Source organism: Budorcas taxicolor, chromosome 7 (genome assembly GCF_023091745.1).
Source record: "Budorcas taxicolor isolate Tak-1 chromosome 7, Takin1.1, whole genome shotgun sequence".
Lineage (NCBI taxonomy): Eukaryota > Metazoa > Chordata > Mammalia > Artiodactyla > Bovidae > Budorcas > Budorcas taxicolor.
The window spans coordinates 34,283,423-34,301,680 of NC_068916.1; the positions used below are offsets into that span (position 1 = coordinate 34,283,423).

General features: G+C 41.6%; 1 protein-coding gene across 1 annotated transcript in view; it reads right to left on the reverse strand.

Annotated features, from left to right (window-relative positions):
* The window catches only part of HSD17B4 (hydroxysteroid 17-beta dehydrogenase 4), a 112,529-nt gene that overhangs the window by 43,574 nt on the left and 50,697 nt on the right, over positions 1-18,258 (reverse strand). Inside the window, exons 10-12 of the mRNA XM_052642823.1 lie at positions 17,533-17,557; positions 15,913-16,041; positions 4,429-4,532 (exon numbers count right to left, since the gene is read on the reverse strand). Coding sequence (XP_052498783.1) covers positions 4,429-4,532; positions 15,913-16,041; positions 17,533-17,557 — 258 coding nt within the window. The remainder of the gene's footprint in view (positions 1-4,428; positions 4,533-15,912; positions 16,042-17,532; positions 17,558-18,258) is intronic.

Below are 18,258 nucleotides of genomic sequence, written 5' to 3' on the forward strand. Positions count from 1 at the left end.
GCAGACACACTGAAACCATACTCACAGGAAACTAGCCAATCTAATCACACTAGGACCACAGCCTTGTCTAACTCAATGAAACTAACCCATGCTCATGGGGCCACCAAATATGGGCGGGTCATGGTGGAGAGGTCTGACAGAATGTCGTCCACTGGAGAAGGGAATGGCAAGCCACTTCAGTATTCTTGCCTTGAGAACCCAATGAACAGTATGAAAAGGCAAAATGATAGGATACTGAAAGAGGAACTCCCAGATCAGTAGGTGCCCAATATGCTACTGGAGATCAGTGGAGAAATAACTCCAGAAAGAATGAAGAGACGGAACCAAAGCAAAAACAATACCCAGTTGTGGATGTAGCTGGTGATAGAAGCAAGGTCCAATGCTGTAAAGAGCAATGTTGCATAGGAACCTGGAATGTCAGGTCCATGAATCAAGGCAAACTGGAATCGGTCACACAGGAGATGGCGAGAGTGAACGTCGACATTCTAGGAATCAGCAAACCAAAATGGACTGGAATGGGTGAATTTAACTCAGATGACCAGTATATCTACTACCTCAGGCAGGAATCCTTTAGAAGAAATGCAGTAGCCATCAGGGTCAACAAAAGAGTCCGAAATGCAGTATTTGGATGCAATCTCAAAAACGACAGAATGATCTCTGTTCATTTCCAAGGCAAACCATTCAATATCACAGTAATCCAAGTCTATGCCTCAAGCAGTAACGCTGAAGAAGCTGAAGTTGAACGGTTATATGAAGACCTACAAGACCTTTTAGAACTAACACCCCAAAATTATATCCTTTTCATTACAGGGGTCTGGAATGCAAAAGTAGAAAGTCAAGAAACACCTGGAGTAACAGGCAAATTTGGCCTTGGAATACAGAATGAAGCAGGGCCAAGGCGATTAGAGTTTTGCCAAGAAAATGCATTGGTCATAGCAAACACCCTTTTCCAACAACACCAGAGAAGACTCTACACATGGACATCACCAGATGGTCAACACCGAAATCAGATTGATTATATTCTTTGCAGCCAAAGATGGAGAAGCTCTATACAGTCAGCAAAAACAAGACCAGGAGCTGACTGTGGCTCAGATCATGAACTCCTTATTGCCAAATTCAGACTGAAATTGAAGAAAGTAGGGAAAACCACTAGACCATTCAGGTATGACCTAAATCAAATCCCTTATGATTACACAATGGAAGTGAGAAATAGATTTAAGGGACTAGATCTGACAGATAGAGTGCCTGATGAATTATGGACTGAGGTTCATGACATTGTACAGGAGACAGGGATCAAGACCATCCCCATGGAAAAGAAATGCAAAAAGGCAAAATGGCTGTCTGAGGAGGCCTTACAAATAGCTGTGAAAAGAAGAGAAGTGAAAAGCAAAGGAAAAAAGGAAAGATATAAGCATCTGAATGCAGAGTTCCAAAGAATACAAAAGGAGAGATAAGAAAGCCTTCCTCAGTGATCAATGCAAAAAAATAGAGGAAAAGAACAGAATGGGAAAGACCAGAGATCTCTTCAAGAAAATGAGAGATACCAAGGGAACATTTCATGCAAAGATGGGCTTGATAAAGGACAGAAATGGTATAGACCTAACAGAAGCAGAAGATATTAAGAAGAGGTGGCAAGAATACACAGAAGAACTGTACAAAAAAGATCTTCATGACCCAGATAATCACGATGGTGTGATCACTCACCTAGAGCCAGACATCCTGGAATGTGAAGTCAAGTGGGCCTTAGAAAGCATCACTACGAACAAAGCTAGTAGAGGTGATGGAATTCCAGTGGAGCTATTTCAAATCCTGAAAGATGATGCTGTAAAGTGCTGCACTCAATATGCCAGCAAATTTGGAAAACTCAGCAGTGGCCACAGGACTGGAAAAGGTCAGTTTTCATTCCAATCCCAAAGAAAGGCAATGCCAAAGAATGCTCAAACTACTGCACAATTACACTCATTTCACATGCTACTAAAGTAATGCTCAAAATTCTCCAAGCCAGGCTTCAGCAATACATGAACCGTGAACTTCTAGATGTTCAAGCTGGTTTTAAAAAAGGTAGAAGAACAGAGATCAAATTGCCAACATCAGCTGGATCACGGAAAAAGCAAGAGATTTCCAGAAAAACATCTATTTCTGCTTTATTGACTATGCCAAAGCCATTGACTGTGTGGATCACTATTAACTGTGGAAAATTCTGAGAGAGATGGGAATATCAGACCACCTGACCTGCTTCTTGAGAAATCTGTATGCAGGTCAAGAAGCAACAGTTAGAACTGGACATGGAACAACAGACTGGTTCCAAATAGGCAAAGGAGTACATCAAGGCTGTATATTGTCACCCTGCTTATTTAATTTCTGTGCAGAGTACATCATGAGAAACACTGGGCTGGAAGAAGCACAAGCTGGAATCAAGATTGCCAGGAGAAATAACAACCTCAGATATGCAGATGACACCACCCTTATGGCAGAAAGTGAAGAGGAACTAAAAAGCCTCTTGATAAAAGTGAAAGTGGAGAGTGAAAAAGTTGGCTTAAAGCTCAACATTCAGAAAATGAAGATCATGGCATCTGATCCCATCACTTCATGGCAAATAGATGGGGAAACAGTGGAAACAGTGTCAGACTTAGTTTTGGGGGGCTCCTAAATCACTGCAGATGGTGACTGCAGCCATGAAATTAAGAGATGCTTACTCCTTAGAAGAAAAGTTATGATCAACCTAGACAGCATGTTGAAAAGCAGAGACATTATTTTGCCAACAAAGGTCCATCTAGTCAAAGCTATGGTTTTTCCAGTGGTCATGTATGGATGTGAGAGTTGGACTGTGAAGAAAGCTGAGCACCGAAGAATTGATACTTTTGAACTGTGGTGTTAGAGAAGACTCTTGAGGGTCCCTTGGACTGCAAGGAAATCCAACCAGTCCATTCTAAAGGAGATCAACCCTGGGATTTCTTTGGAAGGAATGATGCTAAAGCTGAAACTCCAGTACTTTGGCCACCTCATGTGAAGAGTTGACTCATTGGAAAAGACTCTGATGCTGGGAGGGACTGAGGGCAGGAGGAGAAGGGGATGACAGAGGATGAGATGGCTGGATGGCATCACCGACTCGATGGATGTGAATCTGAGTGAACTCCGGATATTGGTGATGGACAGGGAGGCATGCTGCGATTCATGGGGTCGCAAAGAGTTGGACACGACTAAGCAACTGAACTGAACTGACTGACTGACTTTTTTATTGCCTGCTTCTTGCTAACAGATAGGATATCTCATTCAACCTTCCTGTCTCTGACAATGAAAAACCCTATTAATTCAGTGATTGTTAGCTACTCAAAATTATAAAAAATAATTTTATTTTAAATGGGAATAGTGAATAGCTCTGTAAACTCTATTATATAAAAGTCAGTATAAACAGTAGAGCAAAACACTGCTTAGTGCTTATTATAAATTAGACTCCTTCATAACGGGTGGATTTAAAATTAGATTTTTACCTTAAGTTGTTACCCAGGACTGTTCTTTATCTAACTGGATATTGTATTTTTCTACTTAGTGATGACCTGCCTAGCTAATTTGTGAAGCATATTAGGTTATAAAAGAATGATGTCCAATTTTTGATCACGTTCATTCTAAGCAGGAGTCAACAAACAACAGCCAAGACTTAAGAATGATTTTTTACATCTTTTAAGAGTGGTCTAAGAAAAGAAAAACAAGATTATGTGTCAGAAACTGTGTATGGTCCATCTAGCCTAAAATATTTACTATCTGGCCTTTAACCAAAAAGTGGGCCAACAGAGTAAAGTCATATTTATAAACTGATCATATTCTCAGAGTTAAAATTAGATTGTTTATTTTATCACTATGTCTGCCGTGAGTCACAGACTACCACAACTGAATGTGTCAAATTATTTATTTCTTACTTATGCACTACGATTAAAAAAAAAAAAAGGAGATGCACCAGAGATAGTTAATCAGTAAACTTCCCAAGAGCTATAACCAGACTTCTATTAGACTTTCTGACACAGTGGAGACTTTTTACTTGCAGCCATGTTGACATATTTCCAAAATACAATCTGTCAATGCTTTCTCTTAAATGACATGACTCTAAAGAACCACTAAACTAAATATCCTTTTCTAAAAAGTTAGAAAGTGATGAAAGTATGATTATCAAAATGCTCCAAAATACAAAAGACACACTGAAGAAGAGTAAGTAAAAGTTACATTTAATATTTTAACCTTAATTCCATTCAAATTTCATACATATTTAGTACATGTTTTTTAAAGTTTTATGGTCACTTATATTTCCTATTTAACAATAAATTAATAGCTTGGAAAACCACTTTTTGCATGAAAGAAAAGAGAAAGAAAAAAAGGAAAGAAAAGAAGAAATCTTTAGAGAAGGCACAGTTTTAGGTTTTCTCCTCCACTTACAAATTCAGATGCGGCTGCTGATATTGCATGACTGGTAGGATTTGCTGAAACTTCTCCACCTGAATTTATTTTATTTAGAGCTTCAACTATACTGCCAATGGACTCTAAAAAAACAAAAAGGATAATAAATAATAATAATAATGCTTTTTATCCATCAATGGATGAATGGGTAACAATGTCATATATATATATATATATAATGGAATATTACTCAGCCATAAAAAGAACTGAAATAATGTTAAATAAAGACATGGGTGGACCCAGAGATTGTCATACTGAGTGAAGTAAGTCAGAAAGAGAAAGACAAATACCTGTGATATCACTTATATGTAGAATCTAAAAAAAAAAATGATACAAATGAACTTACTTATTAAACAGAGTCACAGGTGTATAAAACAAACCAGTGGTTACCAAGGGAGAAGAGGAGAGGGGAAGGGATAAACTGGGAAATTATAATTGATGTATATACACGACTACACATAAAACAAGTATCTAATAAGTACCTACTATATAGCACAGGGAATTCTACTCAGTACTCCATAATGACTAAATGGGAAACGAATCCAAAAAAGAGTGGATACATGTATAACCAATTCACTTTGCTGTACAACAGAAACTAACACAACACTGTAAATCAACTATACTCCAATAAAAATTAATTTTAAAAAATCACTCCAAGGTCGATGAACCTAGAGCCTGTTATACAGAGTGAAGTCAGTCAGAAAGAGAAAAGTAAATATCATATGTGATGTGCTACATTGCTTCAATTATGTCTGACTCTTTGCGACCCTATGAACTGTAGCCCACCAGGCTTTTCAATTCATGGGATTCTCCAAGCAAGAGTACTGAAGAGGTTTGCCATGGCCTCCTCCAGGGGATCTTCCCAACTCAGGGATCAAACCCACGTCTCTTACATCTCCTGCACTGGCAGACAGGTTCTTTACCGCTAGTGCCACCTGGGAAGCCCAAATATCATATATTAATGCATATATATGGAATCTAGGAAAACAGTACTGATGAACCAATTTGCAGGACAGAATAGAGATGTAGACATAGAAAATGGACTTGTGGACACAGCAGGGGAAGGGCAGGTGACGAAATGAGACAGTAGCATCGACATATATACACCGCTGCTGCTAAGCCGCTTCAGTCGTGTCAGACTCTGTGCGACCCCAGAGAAGGCAGCCCATCAGAATCTGCCGTCCCCGGGATTCTCCAGGCAAGAACAATGGAGTGGGTTGCCATTTCCTTCTCCAACCCATTAAAGTGAAAAGTGAAAGTGAAGTCGCTCAGTTGCGTCTGACTCTTTGCAACCCCACGGACGGCAGCCTACCAGGCTCCTCCGCCCATGGGATTTTCCGGGCAAGAGTACTGGAGTGGGTTGCCACTGCCTTCTCCGATATATACACTGCTGCTGCTGCTGCTGCTGCTAAGTCGCGTCAGTCATGTCTGACTCTGTGCGACCCCATAGACAGAAGCCCAACTAGCCATGTGTAAAACAGATAGTTAGTGGGAAGCTTCTATATAGCACAAGGAACTCAGCTTGCTTCTCTGTGAGGACAGGGAGGGATGGGGTCCAGGGGAGAGGGAAGGTGGAAGAGAGGCTCAAGAGGGAGGGGATATATGTATACTTAGAGCTGATTCATGTTGTTGTATAGCAGAAACCAGTACAACATTATAAAGCAATTGTCCTCCAACTAAAAATAAATTTAAAAATACCACTCCCACTAAGGTATGGGAAAAATATTTGCATATGTGAAACATCTAGCCAATTATTGCACACCGCCATTTAAATAGTGGTATACCAAAAAAAAACAAAGTGACATACATAACAAACATCCAGATTTTTCTTATATAGAACTATATTTCATTTGTACTGAAAAGAATTTTCAGTCATGAAATTCAAGTCCCTCAACTGTAGGATAACTAAAGATGCACAAACTGAATTTTCTCTTTAGGATACTGGAATTTAAATAAGACAGAGTGCTTTGGTAAACCTATTACAATAAAGATCACAAAAGCATCACCTTTCAAGAGTCATAAAGAGCTAATGTTCCCCTGGTGAAATCCAAATAAATGTTTTCTACAAAAAACAAAAAAAAGCTTTTGTTACAGATGTGACTAAGAAAAACTACAATGCTTTAGACAATCACGCCTGCAATATCCAGCAAACCTACTACAGAAACTTCACTTGTGTTCATGAACTGACTATATGATGTCAGGCTATTACAGGAAAAAAATGTGAAAGACTGAGCAGACAAGATAACTGGGTGTTTCCATACTCTCTTCAGGTTATGATTCTAAGGAGGCTCAGAGTTTTGCAAAGTCTCTTGAGCAATTTTACAATTCTGTAAAGTGGGACCCTTGTCCGCAGGCATACAATTCCAAGCTGGTGGAGGGAAAACTAATTTCCCTTCTTTCCCCACCATCACCCCTCCTCCAGGATGCAACAATGTCAAGATTACCCCCCAGGTCTCTATACAGGTAATCTCAGAAAATATTACTGAAAATTCTTCCACAGAAAACCACCCATTATGACCAGTGACTCCAGAGAGAGATCAGAAGCTGCTAGGCCGAGATCTAAAGAGACACGTGCATTAAGATTCCAAACGCTCTGGGACCTTCCCAACAAACCTTAGAAACATGGGCCTCCTCCTAAACTCAGACAAGAATGGTACCTAGACTGCAGAGATGACCAAGGGTTTCTGCCATTCCTGGTGAAGCTAGTGGAGAAGTTTCTTGCCTACTAATGCTTCTCTTACCACCCCATTTAGGTTGCTGCCTAGATAGGAGGCCAGGAAGCGTCATGGCTTCCCTGGTGGCACAGTAGTAAAGAACCCGCCTGCCAAGGCAGGAGACGCAGGTATAGTCCCTGAGTCAGGAAGATTCCCCTGGAGAAGGAAATGGCAACACACTTCAGTATTCTTGCCTGGGAAATCCCATGGACAGAGGAGCCTCTCCTGGAGCCGGACACAACTCCATGACTAAACAACAACCTTGGTACAGACTGAGAGTACTGAACTCACAAACAGACCACCTGAATTAACTCTTGGCTCAAACACTGAGAAAGTGAGGCCCACTTATTCAACTTTTCTGAAATTTAGTTCCATCATCTGTAAAATGAGAACACTGATATGGGTGCTTGGAAAGTCTCGATTTTACAAACAACGTAAGGTTTTTTCCACTGTACTTCAAATTCTAGGGGTATCTTTTCATTTATAAGTATATAATTCATTAGTTAGCTTTTTCTTTATATTAGTCTAATACTTTTTAAAATTAATTTATCTATTTTAATTGGAGGCTAATTACTTTACAATACCGTAGTGGTTTCTGCCATACATTGACATGAATCAGCCACAGGTGTACATGTGTCCCCCCTCCCGAACCCCCCTCTCACCTCCCTCCCCATCCCATCCCTCTGGGTTGTCCCAGTGCACTGGCTTTGAGTGCCCTGTTTCATGCATCAAACTTAGACTGGTCATCTATTTCACACATGGTAATATACTGTTTCAATGCTATTCTGTCAAATCATCCTACCCTCGCCTTCTCCCACCGAGTCCAAAAGTCTGTTCTTTATATCTTTGTCTCTTTTGTTGTCTCACATATAGAGTTGTCATTACCATCTTCCTAAACTCCATATATATGTGTTAATATACTGTATTGGTGTTTTTCTTTCTGGCTTACTTCACTCTGTATAATAAGATCCAGTTTCATCTACCTCATTAGAACTGATTCAAATGTGTTCTTTTTAATAGCTGAATAATACTCCATTGTGTATATGTACCACAACTTTCTTATCCATTCATCTGCTGATGGACATCTAGGTTGCTTCCATGCCCTGGCTATTATAAACAGTGCTGCGATGAACATTGGGGTACATGTGTCTCTTTCAATTCTGGTCTCCTCAGTGTGAATGCCCAGCAGTGGGATTGCTGCGTCATAAGGCAGTTCTATTTCCAGTTTTTTAAGGAATCTCCACACTGTTCTCCATAGTGGCTGTACTAGTTTGCATTCCCACCAATACTGTAAGAGGGTTCCCTTTTCTCCACACCCTCTCCAGAATTTATTGCTTGTAGACTTTTGGATAGCAGCCATTCTGACTGGCGTGAGATGGTACCTCATTGTGGTTTTGATTTGCATTTCTCTGAGAATGAGTGATGTTGAGCATTTTTTCATGTGTTTGTTAGCCATCTGTATGTCTTCTTTGGAGAAATGTCTGTTTAGTTCTTTGGCCCATTTTTGATTGGGTTGTTTATTTTTCTGGTATTGAGCTGCAGGAGTTGTTTGTATATTTTTGAGATTAACTATAAAACTCATAGAGGAAAACATAGGCAAAACACTCTCTGACATAAGTCACAGCAAGATCCTCTATGACCCACCTTCCAGAGTAATGGAAATAAACGCAGAAATAAACAAATGGGACCTAATTAAACTTAAAAAACATTTGACAATGAAGAAAACTATAAGCAAGGTGAAAAGACAGCCTTCAGAGTGGGAGAAAATAATAGCAAACAAAGCAACTGACAAAGAATTAGTCTAATATTTTTAAGGCAATAAAGTGGAATTCTGACATCAGAGAAAAGTTTTTAAGATATTTCTTCCTTTTTTCCTTTTCCTCATTTTCATTGATAGGTGATTGCTATTCATAGACTAAATTTACCTCAAATACTAAAAAAAAGAATACAGAAAATGATACTGCTAATGACATAACAATCATACTCTGATTGAGAAAAGCGTAACGAAAATTTCAGCAAGTGTACCAGCAGACAGGGAAGCATCATTAGGATAAAAAGAAAAATAACAGGCTAGTCATTTTTCAGATATATTCTTCTGTTGAATATTAAATATAATGTTGGGGGAAAAATAATTTTCCTGTAAAGAATTCCAATTCATGATCTTTCCTAGATAGGCCCTTTAAACTTCATATACTATATACATACATGAGTTATACTAGCAAAAACAATATAATTTTTATTGGTCATTTCCTGTGGCATACCATAGATGATTCAGTAACTCAAGATAACAAGCATTTACTAAATGCTTTCTATGAGTTCAGCACTACTACCCTAGCACCAAATACAAAAGAAGGACACACAAGATATAGTCTCTGCCTCCAAAGGAACTCTCCAGTTAAGAAACCACATACTTATGAAAAAAAAAAAAAAAACAGTGGAAAGCAGTTGTGATTAGATGCTCAAGCGGAACAGCTCAACTGAGAGAGAGATCCATGAAAGCCAGAATATCTGGGAAGATTTTGTTGAACATCTAGGGCTTCAGTTTTTCTGAAGAAGCACTGAGATTAGCAGAGGCGATAAAAGGAGTAAGGAACATCTTAGAAAGGCAGAGAAACAGTAACAAGGACAAAGTGCTAAAACAAAGCAAAATCTATTCACTAGATAGAAAAGCCCTAAGCCTAAACAAACTAGACTTAAACTTTTGAGGAAATTAAAAAAAAAAATCAAGTCAGATAAGGAGCATGTGATTAGATATGGCAAGACTGAAATCAACCATCAGATGGGGAACAGATGCATTGAGCACAAATGGGTAAATACTTTCTACCATCCCTCAATCACACATGTACTGAAAAACTAGGATCATAAGAAAACTGGAAAAACTAGACTTCCCTAGTGGCACAGCTGATAAGAATTTGCCAGCTAATGTAGGTGACACAGATTTGATACTTGATCCAGGAAGATCCCACATACAAAGGGGCAACTAAGCTCGCATGCCACTACTACTGAAGCCCTTGTGCTCTAGGGTCCACAAGCCACAACTACTGAGCCTGTGTGCTGCAACTACTGAACCCCACCTGCTCTAGAACCTGTGTTCTGAAACAAAAGAAGCCACTGCAATGAGAAGCCCCGGCACTGCAACAAAGAGTAGCCAGTCCCTGCTCTCTGCAGCTAGAGAAAGCCCATGCAAAAGCAATGAAGATCCAGCGCAATTATAAATAAATAAAAGTCCACTATACACATCTGTGTCTTTTTTGCTGTCTTGCATACAGGGTCAGCAGGGAGAGGAAGAGGGTGGGATGATTTGGGAGAATGGCATTGAAACATGTATACTATTGTTATGGACCAAACGACGGTCTCTAGGACCTGAGTCATGTTTACCAGAAAGAGACAGGATATGCGCTCATCCTGCCTGGCCAATCATGTAACGCCAGCTACTCCTGTAACTGAGACAAAGAACTGCCTGTATATAAGCCGCCATACTTCTTTGTTCGCGGCTCTTGTCAGATTCCCTTGTGTGGGATGAGACTTGGGCCCTAGCGCGCTAGGAATAAACAAACTCCCTTCTTGCGTTTGCAATACTGTGGTGGCCTTGCTCTCTCGGTCGGTTCGGAGATACGGGCTCGGAGCATAACATCTGGGGACTCGTCCGGGATCTCCGTCCCGCCAGGGAGGACAACTCTCCTGGTAGAAGGCAGTAACCTCGTTAGGAGATAAGAGCTCTGAGCACCAGTGCTAATGTTGCAGAAGCCCAGATTAAGTCCGAGGCCTAGTATCTTACTGGAGAGGCATCTGGCTGTAAAGTGCAGAGGCAAGTCAGCGTAAGGCCGGGGCCTAGTTTCGTGCTGGGGAGGCAGCTGGCTCTGATACTGGATTAAGTCAGTGTAAGGCCGGGGCCTAGCTTCGTGCTGGGGAGGCAGCTGGCTCTGATACTGGATTAAGTCAGCATAAGGCCGGGGCCTAGCTTCGTGCTGGGGAGGCAGCTGGCTCTGATACTGGATTAAGTCAGCGTAAGGCCGGGGCCTAGCTTCGTGCTGGGGAGGCAGCTGGCTCTGTGAACATCCTGCAGGTAAGATTGAGTGCATTGTCGGTGGCCACCTTGTGTTTGTTATCTGTTTGTCTATTTGTGGTGTCTGCGCTGCTCTTTGTGTGCTCTGTTGGCTCCCAGTGTACTTTTCTGTGATCATGGGACAAACAACTTCTACTCCTTTATCTCTTATGATTAACCACTTCTCTGATTTCAAGTCTAGAGCTCAGAATCTTTCGTTACTGGTAAAGAAGAGCAAACTAGTGACTTTCTGTTCTGTCGAGTGGCCCACCTTTGACGTCGGATGGCCACAAGCGGGAACCTTCAATCCCCAAATTATCCAGGCAGTTAAAGAGAGGGTGCTTACTCCTAGTCCTGCCGGGCACCCAGATCAGACTCCCTACATTCTGGTCTGGCAGGATCTAGTGAGGAACCCGCCAGAATGGCTTAAACCCTTTGTTCTCACCCCTCCTAAACCTCCCCGTCCCTCTTCCCCAACTCCAACCTCACCAAGCCCACAGGTGTTAGTAATGAAGGCTTCCGAAGAAAAAGAAGAAAAAAAGGACGAAAATCGACCAAAGCCGGTATTCCAGGAATCTTCTCTGTATCCTAATCTGATAGATCTGGAGACCGAATTGTTCCCACCCCTGTATGCGGATCCACATCCGCCCTTGCTTTCACAGGTTTCATCGGGAGAAGCCAGGAGGAGAACTGAGCCTTCAGCTCATCCCAGAGAAGGGGGCCCCGCCCAGGGAACTCGGGGAAAAACAAGAGAAATGGCCAATGTAGCGGAAGAAGACCCGGAAGTCCCCTCCTCCACTGTTCACGTGTTTCCGGTCCGGGCGGGACCAGCCAGAGAGGGTGGAGAGCGGACATTATCAGTATTGGCCCTTTTCCACTAGTGATTTGTACAATTGGAAAACTCAGACTCCCTCCTTCTCTGAAAAACCGCAGGGTCTTATTGATCTGTTAGAGTCTATCCTTTTTACTCATAATCCCACTTGGGATGATTGTCAGCAACTGTTACAGGTGCTTTTCACTACAGAAGAGCGCGAGCGGATCCTGTCAGAAGCTCGAAAGAATGTGCCAGGGGTGGATGGGAGGCCCACAATACAGCCTAACCTCATTGAGGAGGGGTTCCCCTTGGTGCGACCCAACTGGGACTTCGAACGCGTTGAAAGTAGGGAGCGTCTCCGGGTATACCGTCAGACTCTTATGGCCGGCCTTAGAGCGGCCGCCAGAAAGCCAACTAATCTGGCCAAAATAAATTCAGTGAGGCAGGAACCAAATGAGAGCCCAGCAGCCTTCCTTGAAAGGATAATGGAAGCTTTTAGACAGTATACCCCTAGAAATAGTTCCCAGGTTTGGCCTGCCAGTGACCATCGGCTCTGATAATGGACCTGCCTTTGTGAGTCAAATAGTTCAGAGCCTTGCCCTAGCCCTGGGGACTAAATGGAAGTTACATTGTGAATACAGTCCACAGAGCTCAGGGCAAGTAGAAAGAATGAATCGGACTCTAAAAGAAACTTTAACTAAATTGGCTATAGAGACTGGCGGGGACTGGGTGACCCTCCTTCCCTTCGCCCTCTTCCGTGCGCATAATACTCCTTATCAACTTAATCTGACCCCATTTGAGATTCTGTATGGGAGACCTCCCCCTGTATGTCCAATATTTGAAGGGAAGAAACTACCGTCTCCCACGCTGGGGCAACTCCAAGAGGCCTTGATGGCCTTAAGCAAGGTGCACTCTCGTGTCTGGAAACTGCTCCGGGAAATACATGTGGGTCAAAATAAGGGAACTATTCCCTCACATGACATTGGCCCAGGAGACTGGGTGTGGGTCAAAAGGCACCAAACCAAGGCACTACAACCCAAATGGAAGGGTCCTTATGTTGTTCTTCTTACCACCCCAACTGCCCTAAAGGTTGACGGTATCGGGCCTTGGGTGCATTGCAACCACGTACGCCCAGCTGCTTCAGCAGAGCAAGAAGACGCTAAGAAAGAATGGGAAGCATCTCTGCACCCGTCCAACCCCTTGAGGCTAAAGCTTCGAAGGCGCCAACAGGACCAGGACAACTTGGCTGGGCCCTCTTGTGGATGACCCAGTTACTCTGCTCCGGAGTTGCCAGCGTGAACCCGCATCAACCCGTCAAAATCACCTGGAAGCTGCAAAATGGACTAACACGAGAGGTGCTAAACTCCACTACCGCAATACATCCACCAAACACATGGTGGCCAGACTTGTACTTTGACCTCAAGCCGATGGTAAATGTGCCTTGGGCTAGGGGTTATCTCCGAGAACAAGGGTTCTGGGCATGCCCAGGCGCACCCAGGCATGAATGGAAGACCTGTGGCGGGGCACAAGACTCTTATTGTAAAACTTCGGATTGTGTTACTTCTAATGATGGACATCGGCGCTGGGAAGTAAGAAATCGAGATTTACTTAATTTTTCATTCGCCAAGCCCCTCCCTAGGGTCCTTGGAGATCCAACTTTTAGCTGTGAAAGTTGCAATTATGCACAAGTCAGAATAAGGTTCAATCCAGAAAAAAGCAAAAAAGAGGGGACCTGGATCTCTGGCCTATCTTGGGGACTACAGACGAGGGAATCAGGAGGGTTTGGGGTTGATGGGAAAGGGATTATAGTAGTGAGCCAGGTCTTAGAGCCAATTCTTGTACACAGTATCGGGCCCAACAAAGTAGAAGAGCTGGCTGTAACCCCCCGCCTAATGACTTCCATGCCAACATCTTTGGCAGTGAGTCCCGAAGCAGAAGCGCTCGCTGAAATAGATCCCCTATGGAAGCTGATTAGGGCAGCTTATGCCACCCTGAATCAGACCCATCTTGAGGCAACTAAATCTTGTTGGTTATGTTACAACTTAATTCCCCCTTATTACGAAGCAGTAGGCCTCAATGCCTCTTATGACTTGGCCAACAGCACCGATCCTCCTCAGTGTCATTGGGGGGACCAAAAGGTGGGTCTGACGACGAAAGAGGTATGGGGAAAGGGCTTATGCATGGGCACAGTGTTACCAGCAAAGTCTCCACTTTGTGTGCATGTCGTTGAGCCTGATGATTTGCCTGTAGCTAAATGGTTAATACCTCAAATGGGGGGATGGTGGGTCTGTTCACACACGGGGCTAACTCCATGCCTGCATAGCTCAATCTTTGACCCCAGAGAAGAATTCTGTGTTATGGTGGCTGTCATGCCAAAGATTCTGTACCGACCAGAGAAAGCAATATATGATTATTGGGCCCAGAAATAACTCTAAATCCTCCAAAAAGAACTTATAAAGTTAAGAGGGAACCTCTTACCGTCATAACCATAGCAACTATGTTCGGTCTTGGAATAGCCAGGGCTGGGACCGGAATAACAGCTCTGTCCCTGCAAGGCCAAGGATTTAACTCCCTGAGAGCGGCCACAGATGAAGACATTACCCGTATAGAGCAATCTATTAGTCATTTAGAATCATCTCTAACTTCTCTATCTGAAGTAGTTCTGCAAAACAGGAGGGGATTAGATCTTCTCTTTCTGCAACAAGGGGGACTCTGTGCTGCCCTAGGAGAAGAGTGCTGTTTCTATGCGGATCATACAGGAATAGTTAGAGAATCTATGGCCAAAGTGAGAGAAGGACTAGCCCAACGTAAACGAGAACGTGAGGCTCAACAGGGATGGTTTGAATCTTGGTTTCAACAATCCCCTTGGCTGACTACCTTAATCTCCACCTTGCTAGGACCCCTGCTAGTACTTTTACTAATGCTTACCTTTGGCCCATGCATTATCAATAGACTTGTAGCCTTTGTAAAGGAACGCATAAATACCGTACAGCTGTTTGTGCTTCGACAACAATATCAAACTGTGTCTCAGGACCGAGAGGAAGATTCCTCTATATGATCTAAGGACGGGGGGAATGTTAGGGACCAAATGACGGTCTCTAGGACCTGAGTCATGTTTACCAGAAAGAGACAGGATATGCGCTCATCCTGCCTGGCCAATCATGTAATGCCAGCTACTCCTGTAACTGAGACAAAGAACTGCCTGTATATAAGCCGCCATACTTCTTTGTTCACGGCTCTTGTCAGATTCCCTTGTGTGGGATGAGACTTGGGCCCTAGCGTGCTAGGAATAAACAAACTCCCTTCTTGCGTTTGCAATACTGTGGTGGCCTTGCTCTCTTGGTCGGTTCGGAGATACGGGCTCGGAGCATAACACTATCATGTAAGAATCGAATCGCCAGTCTATGTCCGATGCAGGATACAGCATGCTTGGGGCTGGTGCACGGGGATGACCCAGAGAGATGTTATGGAGAAGGAGGTGGGAGGGGGGTTCATGTTTGGGAACGCATGTACACCTGTGGTGGATTCATGTCAATGTGTGGCAAAACCAATACAGTATTGTAAAGTAAAATAAAGTAAAAATTAAAAATTAATAAATAAATAAACATATAAATAAAAAGACCACTGGATGCTCATATTTTTAAAATAAATAAAAATAAAAAGAGGCTTGAAAAAAATGTAACAGGACAAAAAAAGAAAAGAAAATTGATAAACTGACAGTGGGAGTAACATACACATCTGAAACTGGAGCGTTCTAGTTACTGGAGCAGAAAATGTACTATGGATGATTCGAGCACCTAAGTTAGCACAGTTAAGAAGATAGTTCCATAAGGGAAGAGAATGCTTTATTGCCTCTGATTCCCCAGGCAGGACTGAACTCACTTCTTTACCTTGGATACTCCGAGGCTTGGTGGCATTATTGAAATCACAGATCTTCGTCCAGTTAGCCTTCACTGCCTCAGGAGTCATTGGCTGAGTCCTCTGTCTCACAAGGGCTCCAAGGCTTCGCTCCCATCGTACTGGTTATAGAAACAAAACTGAGATGCTGAACACATAGACAGAAAGCAGAATTCATGAGTCCAATGAATTTTTTTTTTTAACTTCAAGAAAGATGGAATTTGGAAAGAAGATTCTAACTTCTAAAGACTTTTACTACAAGCCTTAAATGGCATTTTATTCTTAAAATAACAAACCCACTAAGACAGCATTAAATTTCTTTTTTTTAATATTTACAGCTGAAGCAAAAAACCTCTTTTTCTTCTGACTATGCCAGATACTACTAAAGGTAGGATGAATTACTGAATCAGAAAAGTTAAATTATATATAATCACACAAAAAGACTGACTTCATCACCACAGATCACTTAGATACTACACTTCAAGGTAACAGAACAGAATAGAGCATTGCTGGATAGCAAACTCAAATGATAACAGGTCAGAGACTCCATATAATCAAATTAATGTATCAGACAGCCCCAAATAATTCTCTTTTCCTCCTTTTGCTCTTCCTCTCTATCCAGGGGAAGTCAACTTGATGGCCCAGATTCACAGAAACCATCATTGCTGCCTAAGTTCCAAGATTTTTAACACTGTTTCTTTTTTAAAAGGCCTCAGAAATAAATAATCACTAGTAACCTTATTTAAACATAATGGTCAGATTTTGATGATGACTAAATTGAAGATTTGTCTTGGGGAATGACAGAAGCCTCTAGAGATTTCCTACTGATAAAGTTCCACATATGGCTTTTATTGCAATACCTAACCTTTCTTTCTTTAAGGTATCACAAGATACTTAAAAATGTTTGAATAATATAAGTTACTTCATAACTGGATAGAGCATTAATAATACTCTATTGTAACAATGTCATCCACTAATGGCAGACTATTAAATAATTCAATTAATTTTGATACCAACATCCAACTGAAAACTTGAATTGGGATACTGGGATGTTCACAACTTTTTTTTTAAAATGCCATAAAGTAATTATCCAGTCTGGAGCTCACAGCATTTAAGAACTGGGGGAAGAGGATTGAAGCCAGATGAATTTACTACTGGGCTGAAGAAGAATAGCTCCAAGGAAGGAAAGAGTCAATGAGAGAAGTAGAGAACCTGCCAGCTGAGCCATCTAGGACACAGCTTCTCCCATCTTTTCAAAAAATGCTCTCCCTCCCACTCACTCCTCTGCTGAACAATCATGTGGGGTGTGTCAGAGACATGGAAAGACAAACATCAATACAGAAACTGTGCTGTCTGAAGAAACAGTCAGCTCTGAAGAAGACATACTGAATAAGAACTGCCAACAGGAAAAAAAATTGAAAAGATCCCTGAAAATGGTACAGGCGTGCAGGACAACTTCCTTTATTTAGAAGATGTGTTTGCTATCACAATGTTTGAGTTTGATTATGCGTGCACTAGATCCTATGGTTAGACATTTGACAGCTCTAACTGGATATACAGGTTTAAAAATATGGAAATAATGTACAGCAAACCAAAAATCAAAAGACACTTACATTTTCCAATCCATCCTGCTCCAACCTACCAAAAAGAGGGGGACAAAGTTATACCATCTAATGTAGAACTACTAATAGAATTTTCAAAATTAAAAAAAACCAGACAGCTATTTAACAGTATCAGAATGCTAGATGACAATGGATGAAAAAACATTTTAAATCTACTAAAAAAGCTAAATCTACTGAACCTACAGATCTACTAAAGCCCACTGGCCCACATGACTCTGCACTATTTATGCTATCAAAGTAGAAAACTTAAGCAGCAGCTACAGTAGAAACATAGGTAGTAAGCATGACTCTGCAAGGTGTGATACCAGTTCTATTGACTAGCTGTGTGATCCTGGTCAAACTATTTGACTTCCCTCTACCCAAGATTCCACTTATGTAAAATCAGGATAATAATACACTCTCCATGAGGTAACCATGAAGGTTAAACAATATAAATACCAAATGTGCCCAGCGCATCACTTGAAATACATGTCCCTCTACAAAGACTTAATGAATAAAAATAAAGAAATAAAAAGTTAACAAAAAACAAAAGCAGCATTTGACTTATGAACTACATAGTCATTTTAATGAAACACCTTTATATATAGATAAGGCAAATGACCAAATACATTAATCACCATGCAGAAAGATGATTTTTTTTTCCAAAAGTCATTCAAGGAAATCCTCAGAAGAAAATGTCTGATGGAAGAAAACCTTTTTGCGCTATCTTCAAACATC